The 22,489-nt window shown below is 31.5% G+C and overlaps 1 protein-coding gene across 1 annotated transcript in view; it reads left to right on the top strand.

Moving 5' to 3' along the window:
• The first annotated feature begins 4,216 nt into the window (after positions 1-4,216).
• LOC114336298 (uncharacterized) overlaps positions 4,217-22,489 on the top strand; it is a 233,738-nt gene continuing 215,465 nt past the window's right edge. The window contains exons 1-2 of the mRNA XM_050659806.1: positions 4,217-4,402; positions 18,212-18,478. Coding sequence (XP_050515763.1) covers positions 4,342-4,402; positions 18,212-18,478 — 328 coding nt within the window. The 5' untranslated portion in view covers positions 4,217-4,341. The remainder of the gene's footprint in view (positions 4,403-18,211; positions 18,479-22,489) is intronic.

Below are 22,489 nucleotides of genomic sequence, written 5' to 3'. Positions count from 1 at the left end.
AAGCGTTTATAGCCGATGCCAGCTAGAATGTCGTGACAAGACTTAAAACAGATAATAGGGATGTTCACTAATTTTTAAATATAGTTAAATTCAATAGATTATAAGGTATATAAAAACGTAGCAATCATAAAACTGTTTAAAAATGTATATTTTTTAAGATAAATTAGTTCATAATGTTGATTTTCTTGGAGGCTAGAAAAACGGTACCCTGTAGCGAGGCTACGGTCTGTGACGTCAGCAGTCGTATCGTCTTTGATCGAGTACTGGTTTTGTATACTTATTTACGAAGTGTATTTGAATGTGTGCAGTTCTTTACGTATTTAATTAGTAAAAATGAAACCAAATAAGTGGTGTTTTATTCCTTGGTGTGTAAATATCTCTAAAAACAATTCTGACAAGATTTCTATTACAGTTCTAGCTAATTTAAATCGTAAAAAAGAAGTATGTACTTATCAATAAAAACCAAGCATTTCTCTTGCAAATATCACTTATTTTTGTAAGTTATGGATCTTTTCCTAAATAAATGAGATTTTAAATAAGTACTTACTCATTTTTACCCAATTATATGATATGTTTTAGATTTAGTTAGCTTGGTTATAAAAAATAAATTATAAAAATTCTTAATACATATAGCCGAAAACTTCGTATTTTGGACTAAATATTTGTTTCTAAATATCCAGGCAATGAAATGGGTTAGCAAGATAAATTTTTACAAAAATAAAAAGTACCCAGTTTATGATCTTTCAATTTGTCTGGAGGTTTAAAAGACTTAACGTAGGTGTCCATAACGTATGGTGTCCCTAACGTAGTAATAAAGTACATATGTATTACCGACAGCTCCTATAAACTAGACATCATTTAAATTAGTAGGGCAAAATCTGGGGCAAATGCTATTTAAATGCATTAATTTTTTCGAATCCTGAGAAAACTAATAAATATTTTTGAACAATTTGAACGCAGAATTAAAGATTACATTATTACTGAGGGCCGAAAGTCCGTTAGAATAAACAAAAAGTTTCCTTTGAATGAAATATTTGAAATTAAAAATCACACTAAATTTTCTCTTTTTTTTTCACCCCTGTACCTTATTAAAATAAACATTCCACTGCTCTGTGGTTGATTTATTTCTTTACAAGATGATAAGAAATCAGACACCATTCACCATTATTACATGTACAGTAGGTAAGTTAAGCGAATCAGCTATTTTAAAACCTTTCCTTTTTAATTATTTCCCTTTTATTTATTTGTACTACCCAAAATATGTCCTAAGAAACAGTCTATCCACTTTAAATTAAACAAATTTACCATAAAACTCCACGTTAGCTCTGGTAAAACAATAGAGAACAACACACCCCGCCCTCTTATCTATGGAACAAAATACAAAATCAAATGACCTGAATCCTGACTGAACTAATGTTTACTAATGTCAAACAGGTACCTAAACACTGTGGATGTGCCGTGGACTGGCATTTCGCGCGCTGGAGTATACGACTAGTGACGTCAGAAGGGTTTTCTTGAAATTTAAAATAATGCTAGATTTCTAATGAAGTTTTTTAATAGACAGACTTTTTTAATTTTCTTAATATTTTAGACAATTATTCCTAGGGTGTTTCTTAATCGTTTTACATGTTTAAAATGACTACTAAATGTGTTGTGAACATCCCTATTCCATCTAAAGTACATCAAAATTTTATTAATTTTATATTTGATTTTATTTTTTGCGTGTTTATTCTTAAAATGCCTCGATAATTATTTATTAAAGAAATAGAAACGTTACACACTTTACAATATTCATTCATATTTTGAATATATACTTACGGACTTAGAAATCGGCCCACTTAAAAATTTGATCATTTTTGATGCCTCTTATTTCCCAAACCTGTTGGCCGATTTAAGTGATTTTTTGAACATGTTATAGCCTGATTCTTTAACAATACCACTGTAATAATATTGTTGCTAAACAGGTAAATTTTCATTTTATACCCGGTGTACCAATCAAACTATGTTTTTTTCTCAAAGTTCGCATCACCCTGTGGAATATTCTAGCGCAGCGATACTCAACTTTTTTGTTTCCTGGGCCACATAGTAGCTATTGCCACAGCTTGCGGGCCGCAATCAAGATGAAGTAGTATACAGGGTGTTTCATTGGAAAACGGAAATAGTTGAGTGGTGAATAGAGGTAAATGAGGCGGTTATAGACATACTAAATTTATTGCTCCACCGACTTTATAACCGAGTTACAGGGTGTTTTATCGATTTTGCCCATTTCTTTCTGGACCATAACTTGTATATTATTTTTTTGATATTTGGTACACATATGTCACATTTAGAACCCAAACCACCCAACTACTAATCACAAGAAAAATCCAGGTCCGGATTAAACACATTGTTATAAATACATTGTGACCTTGAAACAACATCCTGTATATTGAAATTTTCAAAACCCGTTTGCATATTTGAAAAGCTTTCATGGAGCTTCCAGCTTTTGCGCAGACAATTCAATAACTTTAATTTTAAAATTATGTCGAGAACTCGAAAAATTAAGAAAAATTAAGAACTCGAACTTTCAAAACAAAAATTTCGATATAATTTCAAAATTAATGTCATTAAATTGTCTGCGCAAAAAATTGAAGCGAGCAATTAAACTTAGTTTTTGTGCTCTTTTCAAATGTGAAGACGAATTTTGAAAATTTTAGTATACCTACAGGGTGTTGTTTCAAGGTCACAATTATTTTAAATTTTTTTTGTTAATCCGGACCTGAATTTTCCTTGTAATTACTAAATGGGTCGTTGCAATGTAGTAAATAAGTATTGATTATTTTTAAAATGAGTATTTGTTCATTAACTTTAATAATTTATTATTAAAAGTTAATAATACCCTGCTTTTTAATCTGAGTTCTTAAAAATTTCAATATAATTTAAAATTAAAGTGATTAAATTGTCTGCCTCACTCCCAAACACGCCTCAAACACATCGGCACACTATCAAATAATTTGAAAAAGCACGTGAAATTTGACAAATAGTTTGATCACAGGGCCCTTTAGTTAGCCTTCGGGCCGCATAAAAAACGCTAGAGAGCCGCATGCGGCCCGCGGGCCGCAGGTTGAGTATCACTGTTCTAGCGTTTATAAAATACTGAAATTAAAACTCAACTGTAGCCTCAGGTTTTCTTAATATTTTGTTTTTTGATTCATTCGTTTATGTTGGAAAATAAAAAAGTTAGGTAGGTACTTTAACAACTAGACATGTTCTTCATCAATACACGGTGTTTCTAAATAAGTGCGACAAGCTTTAAGGGGTAATTCTGCAAGAAAAAATAGTGACAGTTGGCTTTATAAAAGTATGTCCGCAAATTTTTCGTTTCCGAGATACGGAATGTTGAATTTTTTCTTACAAACTGACGATTTATTTATTACCTTAAAACCAATTGAGATATGCAAATGAAATTTGGTAGGTTTTAAGAGATAACTATTACGGATTTTTTTACATAAAATTAAGAATTTTATATTCACCATTAGCGTGCATACGGGTAATATGGTCGGTCATGCAAAATCTATTAAACGGATCTTAATGAGATTTAGAGTATTGTTCTACTATATCATAGAGTTTTTACGGGTAAAATATGAAGGTCCTAAGTGTAGGATAAATGGTTGAAAAACGTAAAATACGAATACTTGTTTTTATATGGTTTTTTCGCAATTATTGCTATTTTGCAACAAGGGTGACAATTTTTAAAATTTTTGACTAGTCCTATGTTATAGGAAATTTAATTACGCAACTTTTATGTTAGTGCAACTTTTCTCGAAAATGAATACTTTTAAAGTTATAATCAAAAAACGAAAAAAAAAAATCGAATTTTTCCTTAATTTTTTGACATTTTGATTATTTAAATAATGTTCCGGATCTATTTGAGTGGGAGGATAACTCAATTATTATTATATGAGTTAATTTCAAGCTATTTCTGCAAAAAAATATGAGTCACCTCTTAACGTCCATCTCAAAACAGATGCGACCTGGACTAATTAGCGCGTATGAGACTTCGGCGGGCATCAGCTATAAACGTTTATAGTCAGGAGCCTCACTCGCTGTCCCGAGATGCAAGTAGGGGAGACGATCATGCTATGTCGTACGTTCCATTCGGAGGGTGAATGTCTCCCTTTTGACGTCGGATCACACGACGCCGACGCCAGTTTTTGCTTTTCGTTTCAGTCGGCCTCTCGCAGGCGCTATTAGAGTGTCGAATTTCGACAATATTTTACTTAGCATGGCGGCCTTTGTATAGTTTTTTTACGGTCAACGTGTGTCTGTCCATGTTTTGACGAGTGTGTTGATACTTTGGATATGATTGCGAGATGTATCATTTCTTTTTTAAATATATGGCTTAGTAGTGCGGTGTTTCCAGGTAAGTTTAACTTTTTCTTGGAAGATACAGTACGTAGGTGTAAATGTCCTGACAAAAAATGTCTTTCAGGACAATGACGGACAATGTGTTTATAAAAAATATGCATTCGACAAACTACAGAGATGTTAAACAAATTATTTTTTAATTTTTTTATTTATTTATTGTTTTTATTATTAATATTATATTTTTATTTTTCAAATTTATTTTAATTGTATATTTAAGCGTGAATACGAAATAAGATGTAATATTTTTTTAAAAGCTCACGTGTTTTTATCTGTAATAAAATATCTACTGGATATTTAAATTGCAAAATAGAGATAATGTATTTAAATATTAAACTGACTTAACGAACCCAGCTTAACTAGAATGTATGAGTAAATATTACTAGGTCTAAATAAATAGGTTGTTTTTGAGTAAACTTAATAATAAAACTGTACAATAAAAATAAACAAGAAAAAAAGGGAAAAAAAAAGAAAAAAGAAAAAAAAAGAGGAAAAAACTAAGAAGATGTAAACCTCCGAGATGTTGAATCGGGTTTATGTCTTAGCGTAGTAAAAAAACAGTTAAAAATAATAATAATAAAAAAAAAAAACAAATTGAAAATATAATTAAATAAAACAAAAAAAATACACATATAAATATAAAAAAATATATATGTTACAGTTCAAGTTGATTATCCAGTTGGAGTTGACTCCAACTAGTACAAGTAACGTACTGGTAAAGTACTAGTAACGGCTGGTTTCAGTACAAGTTGATAATAAATATAAAATGAAGATTTATATTCAACATTTACTAGTAAAAGTAGACTCCAACTAGGAAAAGTATACTCTTCCCAATGCCATTTAGTAAAAGTTGATTCTGATTCACACAAACAGCCGATTCTAGAAATTAAATGTTCTGAATATATTCAAATTAGTCTAGACTGTATCGTCGCCCCCGTTAGGTAAATTACTCCGATTCGAATTTTTTGCACAAACTTACTCAAAAAGTGATTCTTATAACAAATCTACTGGGTGCCGTGCAGTACCTTGATCGATAAATTGTTTAAACAATTCTTTTTAGACAAATTCACAATAATAATTTTTTTACTTCGAACATTTTTTTTAGATCATTTGGGTTATTCTGAGCAAAAAAAGGTATTTTGTAATTTTTCTCTAAAATTGATTGTTGTCGAGTTATACGCGATTTAAAATTTGAAAAATGCGAAAATAGCCATTTTCAAGGCTTAATAACTCGGTTAAAATCCATTATTATGAAAGACAGAAAGTGACCAAATCAAAGTTTATAGCCCCCTCTACCAGATCCAGCAGAAATTTTTGTCACTATTTTATTACTAAGCTTTATCTTTAATTATTAACAATGAGCACTAAGTGCGTATTAGGCGGCCGTCAATGGTGAGTGCTAAAGAGATGCACCATTCCGGCCGTCCAAGGGTGAATCTCACTCGCACTCACATTGACGGCCGCCTCAATACACGCTTAGCGCTCATTGTTGATAATTAAAAATAATATCTTATTAATGAAATAATGACAAAAATTTCTTCAGGATCTTATAGAGGTAGCTTTAATCTTTGGATTTTTTTTAGTTTCTGACTTTGATAATGACACGGTGAGACGGTTCGTGTCATTATTGGAAATGAAAATGGTTTGTCTTTGGCAGGGCTCGAACCCACGTGCACTGGCGTATGAGGCCAGCGATTATGCGGTTACTTCACGGCCGCTCGCTCGACTTTCACAATAATTTTCTTTAACCGAGTTATTAAACCTTAAAAATGGTTATTTTGGCGTTTTTAAAAATTTAAGTCGCTAATAACTCGACAACAGTCAATTTTAAAGAAAAAAGGCCCAAAGGATCTAAAAAAATTTGTACGAAGTGAAAAAATTATTTCTGCGAATTTGTTTAAAATCATTGTTTATCGCCAAACGTCACTAAAATCATCCATTATTGTACTCATTTGCCCTCATTTTCGGCAGTAAAGTAACATTTTGTTGTATTGAAAGAAGAATGTTACTTTACCTGCCGCGATTATTAATCAAATTAACCGAGATTGAATGTAAGTGGTCAATGGCAGCAATCGATTATTTATTTGAGTGAAATTAAAATTTAGTTACTTTAATTATTAAAAATATTGTACAAAATTTATCTTATTATTAATAAAATTTATTTCAAAAAGTAAAATTCTGTAGTGTAAAGTTTACATTAGGTAGGTATACAATATGCAAAAGTCATCTGTCATTACTGTCATACGAATTTTAACGACCCCCCTAGAAGATACTGAAGAAATTTTTGTTATTATTTTATTACTAAGCGGTTATTTTTAATTATTAACAATGAGTGCTAGGAGCGTATTGACGCAGCTATCAATGTGAGTGCGAGTGAGATGCACCATTGCACCATTTTGACATTTAAAAATTCAAACTTCTGTCAAACCACAAAACTGTCAAAACTTTTTTTGTAATTTATTGCTCACATGTCATCACCATGACAAGGCGAAAGTTCTTCTTCTTGTGGTGCTTTCTCCTTTAGTGGAGGTTAGCGACTACATTGGCAAATCTGTCTCTGTCCAATGCGGCTCTAAACAAAGATGTTGAATCAAGGCCGGTCCAGTCTCTGATATTTCTAAGCCATGAAATCTGGCGCCTACCGGGACCCCGTTTTCCTTCAATCTTACCCTGGATGATCAGTTGCGTGAGGCGGTACTTTTTTTTCTCATTATGTGTCCCAGGTAGCTAACTTTTCTGACTTTAATGATTTTTAGCAGTTCCCTATCTGTAACTATTCTCCTCAGAACATATTCGTTGGTGGTGTGGGTTGTCCAAGGTATTTTCAAGTCTCTTCTATAAAGCCAGAGTTCAAAGGCGTCCAACTTGTTCATCAGTGTTGTGTTGTGTCCAGGCCTCCGTTCCATACAAAAGTATTGACCACACATAACAATGCAGAAAACGACATCTAAGGCTGATATTAATGCTACTGTTACAAAATAAGCTTTTCATTTTGATAAACCCCTGTCGGGCTACCTCTATTCTCGCTCTTGACTTCTTGTTTATAATCAAGTTGATTGTTGAACCAGCAACCAAGATATTTGTACTGGCTTACGTATTTAAGCTGTTGGTGTTTCACATATTTATTGGAAGAGGTAAATTTTTGTTCCTTGATATTCTTATAACTTTGGTTTTTGCAGTATTGATCTTCATCCCCATTTTTCACAACTCTCAGTAACCCTATCCAACAGTATCTGCAGACTATGGTCCGAATCAGTCATTAATACTGTGTCATCTGCATACCGGATGTTATTTACTCTCTGCCCGTTTATCCTGATTCCTTCTGAAGAGTGCGATAAAGAGTTCGCAAATATTACCTCAAAGTAGACGTTAAAAGTATGGGTGATAGCACACAACCCTGTCTAACGCCTCGTTGTATTTCAATTGGCCTTGACGTATTACCATTGGTCTTTATGATTGCTGTCTGATTCCAATAAATAGCCTCTATAATTTTAGAATCTCTTTTGTCGACTCCGATGTCGTTCAATCTTTCTATCAAGGTCTTGTGCTTCACCCTATCGAACGCTTTCTCAAAATCTATGAAACAGATAAAAAGGTCTGCTTGCTGATCTTTGTATCTTTGTGCCAGAGTTTGAAGACAGAATATTGCTTCTCGTGTCCCCATACCTTTCCTGAAGCCAAATTGTTCTTGACCGGTGACCTCATCACATTTTTTATAATATATTCTGTTCTGTATGATACGCAAGAAAAGCTTCAGAATGTTATTTAGTAGACTTACAAGGCGGAAGTCCTGGCATAATTTGGAGTTCTTCTTTTTAGGCAGTGGTATGAAGACTGATTCAAGCCATATTTTAGGGATAGTCCCTGTATTGTAAACATTATTAAATAGTCCAAGAAGAAGGTCTAAGTTTTCCTCGTTGATTAACTTCAATAGCTCAGCTGGTATTTCATCTTTTCCTACAGATTTGTTGTTTTTTAGTTGACGTCCATTAAATCCAATATTTCCTCTGTCATCCATATTTGCTTCCGTGGTGGCTGTCTTGTGAGCATTTCAGTTGCCGTTGCAAGGGCGTGTCTGATTTCCTCCCGAAGGCGAAAGTTAAGGATGTTTAATTATATGAAAGTGTGCTAAAAAACAGTGCGAAAAAGTAAAACCGATTTAAAATACATTGTTATTTCAGACACACTTTAAACCCTTCATGTACTGCTATCTATATTTACAATTTTCACACAATAAAACCCTTACATCAGCGGTTCTCAATCTATTTGAGTCATGTACTATCTAAAGTTTCTTTTATTATATTTCTATATTTTTAGATTGTATAATCAAGACTTACTATGTACATACTACTATAGTCTGTTCGCTAAACTCAGACGCAACTGGCTACATATTTTAGTCGATAATTTTTTTGTTTTTTGCCAATTTTGCAAAAATTGGCGAAATTACTAACTATTTAGTGATTATTAACTATTTAGTAATTATTTTTTGCCAATTTTACTAAAATTGGCAAAATTACCGACTAAAATATCTAGAAAGTTGCGTCTGAGTTTAGCGAACAGACTATATTTTAAGTTTTTGTGTGTTTTGTGTACCACCGCAAATAATGAAATGTACCACCAGTGGTACATGTACCACATATTGAGAACCGCTGCTTTACATAATATGAGATAGAGTAGATAAATAGTTATTTTCCTAACAAGTGCAGAAAGTGTTTCTTTTCCGTACGCGACTGCAGTTTGCCGAACGACGCGAAGCGGGAGTTCGGCAAGCAGTCGAGTGCGGAAAAGAGACTTTCTGCAAGAGTTAGGAACAATATTTTTTCTAAGTCTTTAAAAAATTACCAAATTTTAATCAATTAATTTAGTTAATATGAAAATACATACACAAATTAATTCTTTGACAAGGTTGTCAAAACCAAACTTTCAATATAATTAGTTAGCATGACGACGATCTTGGTTTCCATTTCCATGACGATGATTCAAAACGACTGTTATTGTCTACCGATTTGACTTTCGAATATTATGTCAAATTAATTTTATTTCATCGAATTGTCGCGTTAATTTCATTAAAACAGGAACACAATAAGATAATATTTGAAATAAATTAGTAAATAATATCTAAATATTAGTTTATTGCATGTATTATAATTACTTTAAGGCCATGTTAACATATCAAAATTAACACGCGTGCGGAAAAGTAAAAACCGCGTGCGGAAAAGTAACACGCGTGCGGAAAAGTAACACGCGTGCGGAAAATGAAACTTTCTAAACTAAAATGCGTGCGCGAAAGTAGACATTTTTGCACGCTCGTAGAAAAAATTATTTTTGTGAATTTGGTTAACAAAAATTGGTTAAACAATTTTTTGACCGCGGTACCGCGTGACACCCTGTGTATTTGTTATAAGGATTGTTATACGGATATATTTCTTTGAGTAAGTTTGTGCAAAAAATCGAATCAGAATAATTTACCTAACGGGGGCGACGTTACAGACTATACTAATAAGTAGTTGAAACGGTCAAAACAAAGAAACGCACACTCATCAAAAATGCACTTGAGATTCTCGTATAATCAACATTTACTGAATCGATCCAGGAAGAGTCAACTCCAACTAGTAAAAGTTGATTTAAATTTTTAAAATCAACTTTTACTGCTCGTTTCAGTTGGAGTTGACTCCAACTAGTTGGAGTCAACTCTAACTGAGAATCAACTTGATCTGTAACATATATACAACCAAAACATTGCATTATTTAAATAATAATTGTAGTATGTTAGTTATTATGAATTTCTTGATTCCGTGTCACACATTTTTTCTATTTTTTTTTCTATGATCTGGGTTAAGGACAAAAAGTGGTCAATAGTGGGTCCACCCGCACGAAATGCTGCTTATTCTTTTGCTTCAGAATCTAAATATTATTTCTCGATTCGATTCTTCAAAACCTTTCCATATATTCTACTCATAGATCTGGTTAAAACTATTCCTCGGTAATTTTCACTATTGTTTTTATCACCCTTTTTATTTGTAGTACTGAGATATGATTTTTCCATTCCACATGGATTTCGCTTGTGTTTATGCATTCTTAAAATAGTGTTGTCGAATATTTCGTAGTTCGTACAATTTGTATTTAAACAATTCTCCGGGTATATACCCTAGTCCAGGTGCTTTGTTCCTCTTCAGCTGTTTACATACCTACATTTTTATTTTCTTCTAGTAAGAGCTTAAAAAGCGGTAGCGAGTCTGGATTAGAAATGCTGATTCGGAAAAGTTATAAGCGCTATTAGAGTGTCCAATTTCGACAATATTTTACTTAGCATGGCGGCCTTTGTATAGTTTTTTTACGGTCAACGTATGTCTGTCCATGTTTTGACAAGTGTGTTGATACTTTGGATATGATTGCGAGATGTATCATTTCTTTTTTAAATATATGGCTCAGTAGTGCGGTGTTTCCAGGTAAGTTGAACTTTTTCTTGGAAGATACAGTACGTAGGTGTAAATGTCCTGACAAATGTCTTTCAGGACAATGACGGACAATGTGTTTATAAAAAATATGCATTCGACAAACTACAGAGATGTTAAACAATTTATTTTTTAATTTTTTTATTTATTTATTGTTTTTATTACCTATTAATATTTTATTTTTATTTTTCAAATTTATTTTTAATTGTATATTAAAGCGTGAATACGAAATAAGATGTAATATTTTTTTAAAAGCTCACCTGTTTTTATCTGTAATAAAATATCTACTGGATATTAAATTTAAATTGCAAAATAGAGATAATGTATTTAAACATTAAACTGACTTAACGAACCCAGCTTAACTAGAATGTATGAGTAAATATTACTAGGTCTAAATAAATAGGTTGTTTTTGAGTAAACTTAATAATAAAACTGTACATTAAAAATAAACAAGAAAAAAAAAAGGGGAAAAAAAAAGAAAAAAAAAAAAGAGGAAAAACTAAGAAGATGTAAACCTCCGAGATGTTGAATCGGGTTTATGTCTTAGCGTAGTTAAAAAACAGTTAATAAAAAATAATAATGAAAAAAAAAACAAATTCAAAACATAATTAAATAAAACAAAAAAAATACACATATAAATACAAAAAAATATATATACAACCAAAACACTGCATTATTTAAATAATAATTGTAGCATGTTAGTTATTATGAATTTCTTGATTCCGTGTCACACATTTTTTCTATTTTTTTTTCTATGATCTGGGTTAAGGACAAAAAGTGGTCAATAGTGGGTCGACCCGCACGAAATCCTGCTTATTCTTTTGCTTCAGAATCTAAATATTATTTCTCGATTCGATTCTTCAAAACCTTTCCATATATTCTACTCATAGATCTGGTTAAAACTATTCCTCGGTAATTTTCATAATTGTTTTTATCACCCTTTTTATTTATAGTACTGAGATATGATGTTTTCCATTCCACATGGATTTCGCTTGTGTTTATGCATTCTTGAAATAGTTGTCGAATATGTTCGTAGTTCGTACAAATTTGTTCTCCGTATTTAAACAATTCTCCTCGTATATACCTTAGTCTAGGTACTTTGTTCCTCTTCAGCTGTTTACATACATTTTTTATTTTCTTTTGTTGTTAATCTTATTTGTTAGTAAGAGGTTAAAAAGTGGTAGCGACTCTGGATCAGGAATACTGATTGAGAAAAGTCATTAGGCGATCTTACGCTTGTTTCACACTTAAGAATTTTAAACGTGCAATGGTTGAAATATACATAGTGGCTCGACCAATCATATGGAATCTTTCTCCCTTCACCGAACGTTTCAAGCGGTGAAGGGAGAAAGATTCCATACGATTGCTCGATCCACTAAGTACATTTCAACCATCGCACGTTCAAAATTCTTAGTGTGTGAAACAAACGTTAGAGTGTCGAATTTCGACAATATTTTACTTAGCAAGGCGGCCTTTGTATAGTTTTTTTACCGTCAACGTGTGTCTGTCCATGTTTTGACGAGTGTGTTGATACCTTGCATATGATTGCGAGATGTATCATTTCTTTTTTAAATATATGGCTCAGTAGTGCGGCGTTTCCAGGTAAGTTTAACTTTTTCTTGGAAGATACAGTACATAGGTGTAAATGTCCTGACAAAAAATGTCTTTCAGGACAATGACGGACAATGTGTTTATATAAAAAATATGCACTCGGCAAACTACAGAGATGTTAAACAAATTATTTTTTAATTTTTTTATTTATTTATTGTTTTTATTACTAATATTTTATTTTTCAAAATTATTTTTAATTGCATTTAAGCGCGAATACAAAATAAGATGTAACATTTTTTTAAAAGCTCACTTGTTTTTAAGTGTAATAAAATATCTACTGGATATTTAAATTGCAAAATGGAGATAATTTATTTAAATATTAAACTGACTTAACGAACTCAGCTTAACTAGAATGTATGAGTAAATATTACTAGGTCCAAATAAATAGGTTGTTTTTGAGTAAACTTAATAATAAAAATGTACAATAAAAATAAACAAAAAAAAAGAGAAAAAAGAAAAAAAGAAAAAAAGCAAAAAAAGAGGAAAAAAACTAAGAAGATGTAAACCTCCGAGATGTTGAATCGGGTTTATGTCTTAGCGTAGTAAAAAACAGTTAATAGAAAATAATAATGAAAAAAAAACAAATTAAAAATATAATTAAATAAAACAAAAAAAATACACATATAAATACAAAAAAATATAAGTATACAGTAACAGTGGGTCGACCCGCACAAAATCCTGCTTATTCTTTTGCTTCAGAATATAAATATTATTTCTCGATTCGATTCTTCAAAACCTTTCCATATATTCTACTCATATATCTGGTTAAAACTATTCCTCGGTAATTTTCACAATTGTTTTTATCACCCTTTTTATTTGTAGTACTGAGATATATGATGTTTTCCATTCCACATGGATTTCGCTTGTGTTTGTGCATTATTGAAATAGTTGTCGAATATGTTCGTAGTTCGTACAATTCGTTCTCTGTATTTAAACAATTCTCCGGGTATAATATACCCTAGTCCAGGTGCTTTGTTCCTCTTCAGCTGTTTACATACATTTTTATTTTCTTCTGTTGTTAATCTTATTTGTTAGTAAGAAGTTAAAAAGTGGTAGCGACTCTGGATCAGGAATGCTGATTGGGACAAGTTATTAGGCGCTCTTACGCTTGTTTCACACACTAAGAATTTTGACCGTGCGATGGTTGAAATGTACATATTGGCTCGAGCAATCATATGGAATCTTTCTCCCTTCAGCGAACGTTTCAAGCGGTGAAGGGAGAGATTCCATAAGATTGCTCGAGCCACTATGTACATTTCAACCATCGCACGTTCAAAATTCTTAGTGTGTGAAACAAGCGTTAGAGTGTCGAATTTCGATAATATTTTACTTAGCATGGCGGCCTTTGTATAGTTTTTTTACGGTCAACGTGTGTCTGTCCATGTTTTGACGAGTGTGTTGACACTTTTGATATGATTGCTAGATGTATCATTTCTTTTTTAAATATATGGCTCAGCAGTGCTGTGTTTCCAGGTAAGTTTAACTTTTTCTTGTGTTTATAAGACAAATAAGACAATGTGTTTATAAAAAACTATGCATGCTTAAAATACGGAGATACTGAACAATTTCTTTTTAATTGTATTTAACCGTGTATAACAAATAATACAATAGTCCACGAGTCTTTACCCGTAACGACAAGCCAGCTACCGCCTGTTATTAAGTAAAGACAAATGTTATTTTTATGAACGATCTAGCTCCAGTACATTGAAAAGAGATAGGTAAGTACAAAAAAGACGATTGGGGATGTTTTCACATTTTAAGTATAATTTCTGACGTTTTGGTTTGTTTACTTTTGTGGCTGTCAGTTTGTTCAATTGTTTGCTGTTATTTTGTCGAATTTTTGCATTTTGAAGTTTTTTTATGGTATACAAACAGTTGTTTTCACAACTAATTTTATATTGGAGTTTAAAATTTTATGATAAGTTTACGATATTTTACGATTAATTTTGACAACGTACATAGCTAACCTCATTGACACAGTTAAGGAGTGCTTGTGTTTAATGTTCCGCCAAAGTGAATAAAATAACAAAAAAAATATGTTATTGAATTTTTTTATAAATTGTTTATTTATTTATTAATCAGTGATCCTCAAAGAATTTATTAAGCTTTTAAATGTAGCTGTAATTCTGCACCAAAACTTACTTTGACATTTTATTTTTTGATAACGTCAAATTTTAACCCGTGATCGGAGGAGTAACTACTTACTTTCACTTGCTGTTGTATTTAGTAAATTTCCGACTTATTTCGTATGCTTTAAATGATGACGCACGGGTAAAGACTCGTGGACTCAACGTACAGTTGAGTCCACGTTGAGTTTGACCCCTTATATCCCTGATGGGCACGGATGAAAAAATTTGAAATTTGTCTGAATGGTAGCCCCTAGCAAGTAGAATGAGAAGTAAAAATTTGGAGTTTTAGACTTACGTCATATGACTTACGTTATACAGGGTGTCCAGAAACTCTACCGACAAACGAAGACAGGAGATTCCTCTTATAATTTTAAGACAATTTAACCCAATTCACCTAGTTCGAAAATGCTTCTGAAGGGAGCTAGAGCTCTTTGAAGATGGCGTCATGAAATTAGTTTTTCTTAAATATCTCCAGAAGGCTTCTATTTAGAAAAACGAAAATTGGTATGCGTATTTACTTTTCAGAGATGAATAGATTCCATCGATTGCAAATTTCAAGTACCGGTCATAGGCGTCCGTTTTGGGTATAGCAACGGGTATTTTATCGTATAACTTTTTTGTCCTTAACTTTTATGCATTTTTGACACCGGATTATTAAATTGTGAGGTATTCTAGTACTAAAAGGTACTCTTGCTTTAAGTCGGTAGGATGCACCGTTTTCTAGAAAAATCGATTTGAAAGTTTTTCGTTTTTGGAATTTGAAAAAAGATTGAAAGAACTTTTCAACAAAAAACGAAGTATGTTACCAACATAAAGTAAGAGTAACTTTTAGTACTCGAATACCTCATAATTTAATAATCTAGTGTCAAAAATGCTCGGAAATTCAAGACAAAAACATTATGCTATAAAATAACTGTTGACCTACCCAAAACGGACGCCTATGATCAGTAATAAAAATTTGCAATTAATGAAATCGATTTATCTCTGGAATATAAATAAATGTACCAGTTTTCGTCTTTCTAAACAGTTTTTTTTTTGAAATTTTTTTTGTAATTCAGAAAGTGAAAAATTTTCAAATCGATTTTTCTAGAAAACGGTGTGTCCTACCGATTTAAAACAAGAGTACCTTTTAGTACTAGAATACTTCACAATAATCCAGTGTCAGAAATGCATAAAAGTTAAAGATAAAAAAGTTATGCGATAAAATAACCGTTGCCCTACCCAAAACGGACGCCTATGATCGGTACTAGAAATTTGCAATGTCTGGATTAGATTTATATCTTGAAGATAAATACGCGTACCAATTTTTGTTTTTTTAAATAGAAGCGTTCTGGAGGTATTTAAGAAAAACTAAATACAAGACGCCATTTTCAAAGAGCTCTAGCTTCCTTAAGAAGCATTTTCGGACTAAGTGAATTGGGTTAAATTATCTTAAATTTACCTGAGGAATCTTCTGTCTTCGTTTGTCAGTAGAGTTTCTGGACACCCTGTATATACGTAACAGGCCTGAAAAAATGGTCAAAAATCAAAGTGGTCAAAATTTGAGCTTTTGTGGGCAGGGTAATTAAAATTCAAATAAACTGTCTAATGAAATAAAAATTAATGTATTTTCACCAGATTTCACAATGAATGCAAATTTATACCGAGTGCGCCAAAGAAAAGAGTCCACCTCGTTATTTGGCAATAGTTACCTATTAGATTTTAAGGGAATGCCGAAATAGGTCCATTTTTATTTTTATTATATTGCAACTTTTTGGGATACATTTCATACTACGTGTCGTCATCCATCAGAGCGTGATGACGTAATCGATTATTTTTTAAATGGGAATAGAGCTATTGTGACAACTAAAAATACATTGTACTGCTGTCAGAAAATAGAAAAAATGTTTATTTCACAAATAAACATTTTTTTTCGCTTAAAATAAATCACAAACAGCCTCCCACCTATCTCTTGACAGTTTGAACATTTAATTTAAGCGAAAAACAATGTTTATTTGCCAAATAACAATTTTTTTCTATTTTATGACAGTAACAAAATGTATTTTGAGTTAAATAAATTACATACATTCTTCTTTTTGTGTCAATTAATTTAATTCAAAAATTATTTTTTTGGCCACCCTGTATAAATAATTATATTATTGTTTATACTACTGAACAGAGAATTGAACACTCTTTCAAATGAGATAACATACGACCCCTATTCCCATTAAAAAAATCATCGATTATGTCATCACGCCTAGATGGATGACGTCACTGATGATGACACATCATGGAGACGTATGAAATAAATATAAAAAATTGTAATTTAAAAATAAAAATCGACCTGTTTCGGCATTTCCTTAAAATCTAATAACTGCCTAATATCAAGCTGAACTCTTTTCTTTGGCCCACCCTGTATAAATTTGTATTCATTGTGAAATCTGGTGAAAATAGATTAACTTTTATTTCATTACACAGTTTATTTGAATTTTAATTACCCTGCCCGCAAACGCTCAAATTTTGATCATATTTTTTCATGCCTGTCACTCCTATAAGAGGTAAGTCAGCAACTTCAAATTTTTACACCTTATTCTACTTAGTAGGGGCTAACATTCACCCAAATTTCAATTTTTTTCATTCGTGCCCATCAGGGATATAAGGGGTCAAACTTTGAGATTTTTCAAAAAATTACATTTTTTAGATTTTTTTTTGAAAAAATTTACAAAACGCTCAAAGTTCAAACTTTTTTAATTTAAAGTATGTACGAACGTCTTTTGCAGAAAAAAATTACAAACCATTATTGGCTTGCCTTATGCTGTTAAAAAAATGCTGACAATGGAATTTTATCAGTTTACCTTTTCAAATTTTGAGGTTCATTTAAGGCCTTAAGGGTAGTTTGAAATTGAATAATGCCATAGGCCGTTTTCTTAGAGCTTACTTTTCTAAAAAGTTTGGTTTTTGATTTATTGTTCTAGGACAAACCTCAGTGAAAATATTGGCTAAAGAGCGAAGCCATGTTTTCCGTGAAAATGATCGATACGCTTTAACAAAAATGGCCGTCATCGGCAAACCAAATTTTTTAAAAATACAATAAATGGAATTCTGCTGTGGGAGCACGCCAAATAGAAATCTATTTTAGTGACGTCACGTTGCCTAGTAACCGTCGATTTTCCCATTATGAAATTCTATTTTGTGACGTCAGCAAAATAGAATTCTATTTGGCGTGCTGCCGCACCTGTAGTCTCTATAGACTGAAGTTTAAAAGGTAGAAAAATAAAAAATATTAAAAATAGTCAAGCGACCAACTGAATTTATGTATATTGATGTATATTTATGTATATTTATGTATATGTGAGCTAATATATTTTTATGTTTAAACAATTTTTTTTTATTTAATTTTGGACCTTCTTAGGTTGGACATTTCCTCATTTTCCCTCCCCGCAGATCCGCCACTGGCCAGAGGGCATCTTTAACGTTGCCAGAGGGCTGTTTTATCGAGAACGTGCGTCGTCGTGAATGATGTTTGCAAGGCTGTATCATGTATTATAGATATATAAATAACCTTAAACATTTCAATATTCATTTCAGTACTGTTTATTTTGCCGCATACTGTATTATTAACATATGTTTCAGTTGGTGATGTTCCCGGTATCCAGTTTTCCATTCCAAGAACTCACGTCGCGTTTAGTGGAGATCTTCGAATCGGAATCGTTTCCACTTCTTTTCCACCTTTACTGTTACAGTTGTCGAGAGCAGAAGGAAATGTAGTGCACCCATTGACGACATTTCCGGTCTATCCAAAAGCTGGAGTGCTTCCAAATAACTTTACCGTGAAAATACCTTGCGTATATTTTTCCAGAGAGGGGTTGTATTATATTGTAATCAAAAAACAACCAATAGGTGAGTCTTTATATATTTTCTACTCGAATATTTATAAGAACTGCACAATCAAACTCGTCTTTACAATAAACTTTATATAGTGCGCTGAAATAAGTGTTACCCCCCATATTAACTCAGTTATTTTTAGCAAATAAGCAAAACGTTCGAACAGCTCGATTTTTTAAATAACCATAGTATATTATAGCATCAATGTTTCAAACTTTACGCGATCCATCTTCAGGTGACAGTCATATCTTTGATTTTTTTTAAATGGGAAAGTACATCATGTGATACCTCATTTAAAAGCTTTTGAAGTACTGATCACGAAAATGTATAATATTTGGGCAAAATTTAAGTCAAATGCTTTTTAAATGCATTTATTTTTTTCTAATCCAGAGAAAACTAATGAGTATTCTTGAAAAATTTAAACTCAGAATGAAAAATTACATTATTACAGAGGCCCGAAAGTCCCTTAGAATAAACAAAAAGTTTCTTTTGAATGATATATTTGAAATTAAATATCATACTAAATTTTCTCTTCGTTTTCACCCCTGTAACTTATAAATAAACATTATAAAAGTTTTTAGGGACTCTAGACCCTCGTTAATAATGTAATCTTTCATTCTGCGTTTAAATTTTTCAAAAATTCTTATTAGTTTTCTCAGGACTCAAAAAAATGAATGCATTTAAAAAGCATTGGACTGAAATTTTGCGAAAGTATTATACATTTTTGTAATCAGTATTTTAAAAGCTTTTAAATGAGGTGTCACATGATATACTTTCCTATTAAAATAAATCAAAGTTATGACTGTCGCCTGAAGAGGGTCCGCGTAAAGTCCGAAACATTGATGCTATAATATACTATGAGTATTTTAAAAATCGACCTGTCCAAGCGTTTTGCTTATGTGCTAAAAATAAACAAGTTAATATGGGGGGGGGGGGGGGGGTAACACTTATTCCAACGCACTATATAATAAATTATCAAAGTTTTTTTATCACACTTTTAGATAATAGGGAACTTGCATAAAATTTTAAATTCGAATAAAATGCTATAGTACATTCTTTGACGGTTTTTGCGGTAAATTTTAAAGAACCGCTTGGATTGACTTGAAATTTGGCATACATATAGATAATATGTCAAAGAAAAAAAGTGATATTGTGCCGATGTGTGCTTTTGCTCTGGGGGTGGGTACCACCCCTTCTCGGGGGTGGAAATATTTAACCTCAAAATATCCCCAGAAATCGATAGACATTTCAATTCTGAGTAAAAAATGTTATATACGACTTTTTCGGTAAATTGACATTTCGCAAGTTATTCACGATCGAAATTGATGATTTCCTACATGACAAATGCATGTTTTTGAGTGGGTTTTTAATAATAACTCTAAAATTATGCATGTTTACGAAGAAGTCATTACAATCAAAAAGAAACCTTTTAAATTAATGAATTTAGTGGTGTTCTTTAAATTATTATAGCAGTAACACTACCTAAGTTACAGCCTACTTAAAATCGGCGTTTTTCGAATTAACCTTGAATCAAACATTTTATCATTAAATAACTCAAGAAATAGTGATTTTTGGAAAAAAATTATGGAGACATCCTTTAAAGACTTTACTGATATGTACCTTTAAAAGTTGCTACGATAAAAGTGATTTGGAGCAAAAATGGCCGAGTTATTAAACAAACAAAACGATTATGTCGTTGAAATAACAAAAAAAAATAATTACTTAAATCGGTGAATTTTCCACACAAATAACATTAATTAAGTTAACATTATTCCATATACATTTAGCTTTATTTATAAACTGACTACGTGTTCTGAGATTTTAACCGGTTTAAAGTGCTTAGATTTGAAAAAAAAATCAATTTAGTGTTAAATTATTTTTTGATATTTTATAAATTTTTTCCATTTTTTCAAAATTAGTTGAAAAATAAAAGAAATTTGAAAAATATATATGAATACTAAAATGTAGTATTTTTCATACTGAAACTTTTTCAGTTTTTTCAATGTCTCTATGATAAAAACTGAGTGAGATATTTATATTTTAAATTTTCACGTAAGTGTGAGAAGCAGTTTTATAAGCTCTTTGAATCGCATGCTTTAAAAATCAAAGACCTCCAAAAAGTCCAACTTCTGAGAACTTTTAGCACTTACAATTCCCGATAAAATAAGCTTTGAAACAATGAAATATATTGAAAACTACAGAAGTTATCGTTAAAAAACCGTTAAGCTATTAAATTTTCAGCTTGCTATTAATCAACTTTTTTAGTACGCGGGATCCAGGTCTATAAGTAAAGTAACTTGTGAAGCGATAACGATTAATTTCAAAATGAATCAACTTTATTTTGAGCGTAATTTGCTTACATTTAATACTAAAAATTAAAAAAAGAAATACAAATATAACTTTCTTAAAAACAACTGATAAATTTTCCCTAAAGAGTGCCTACTTTTCATTAGCTACAACTCTGGTTCTACTAGGTCTCCAAACTTCATGCATACACAGATTTTTTCAGTTTTTCATAATCTATATTTCTGCCGGGAATATTTTTTCTATAAAATACTTACTTTTTCAGTTTTTTTTGCGAAGAACCGTCTAACAATGTGGTTCATTTGTTGAAAAATGAACATATTCACTCGCAAATAACTCAAAAAGTATTGACTTAGTGAAAAAACTCTATAGAACAAAAGTTGCTTAAAATTAGTCAGTTTACCAATTTCCGGACTTATTTTGGGCCTATATTTTTTCACCCCCGAGAAGGGATGAAACTCACTCCCAGGGCAAAAGCACACATCGGTACTATATCACTTTTTTTCTTTGACTTATTAGCTAAGTGAATGCCAAATTTCATGTCAACCCAGGCGGTTCTTGAAAATTCACAGGTTTTGCAATATTTTACCGTGAGTGAATGATCTAATAAATGTCTTTGTAGGGGTAGTTTATTAGGGTTGAAAATGTTAAATACTTAATACACTAAATTATGAACATAAAATAAAGTTTAAATCACTATACAATGCATCCTTACTTAATTTAAAGTTACAAATTATTTTTTTTATACAAATTCCTATTTAGAGGGTAGTATTTAAGGGTTTAAAACTATAAAATACATTTCAATATCAGAAACAATCAAATTCCTATATTAAGCATACTATTTAACATACCTACACATAATTTAGATTTGAATAACACTTATATATATGCTGTTTTTATTTTTTGATTAAAAAAGGGTAGTTTTCACCCCTTAAAAATAAAAAGCACACATTGTAGTCATATCACTTTTGAAGAGGAGGGCAAGATGAGCTTATTTGCAAAATTTCAACTAAATCGGAGCGGTTCTTTAGAATTTAGAGGTTTTGCAATATTTTACCGTTAAAGAACGTACTACTATAAATCATAACAGAACATAGTTTAAAATATGTATCAAAGAAAAAAAAAGCTGTTTTGGTCTTTCGTTTGGCCCCTAAAGACGATTAAAATCAAGAGAAAATTCAAATTATAGCAGAGAGCCCAAAACGCACTCCTATTGGTCGTGACGTCATAACGTTATAATGTTTGAGGTTCGCGCCATTAATTCATTACATTGATATTCGTTTACCTGTTGTAATCATTTTATGGTGTATCTCAGTTTTATAAACCTTTAGATAGTTGCTGTGAAGTTCAACGGATCAAATTTACTGACCATGTAAAAAATACATAAGAAAAGTAAATTGTTTGTAAAGCGGTAACGATAATTTTTATTTGGGGTCCTAAATAGGGGGAGATTTTCACGATTTTTTTTACCAAAAAAAGTAGCCAACTTTTTTTTAAGCGTAACTCGCTGAGTTTTGATACTAGAAACTTTTATTACTAATAAAAATAAAGCTTTTTTTGAACACTCTAAAAAAGGTAAAATGGATTTTTCCAGAAAAGTACTTTATTTTTTGGTGATTTCAAGATGAAATATTCGATTTGGAATTTGACGAATAAGAACGTATTTTTCATGAGCTACAACTTTCCTTTTACTGAGTTTATATAAATCATTAATACACCACT

This window comes from Diabrotica virgifera, chromosome 8 (genome assembly GCF_917563875.1).
Source record: "Diabrotica virgifera virgifera chromosome 8, PGI_DIABVI_V3a".
Taxonomy (NCBI): Eukaryota; Metazoa; Arthropoda; class Insecta; order Coleoptera; family Chrysomelidae; genus Diabrotica; species Diabrotica virgifera.
This window is presented reverse-complemented; position numbering and strand designations above follow the sequence as displayed.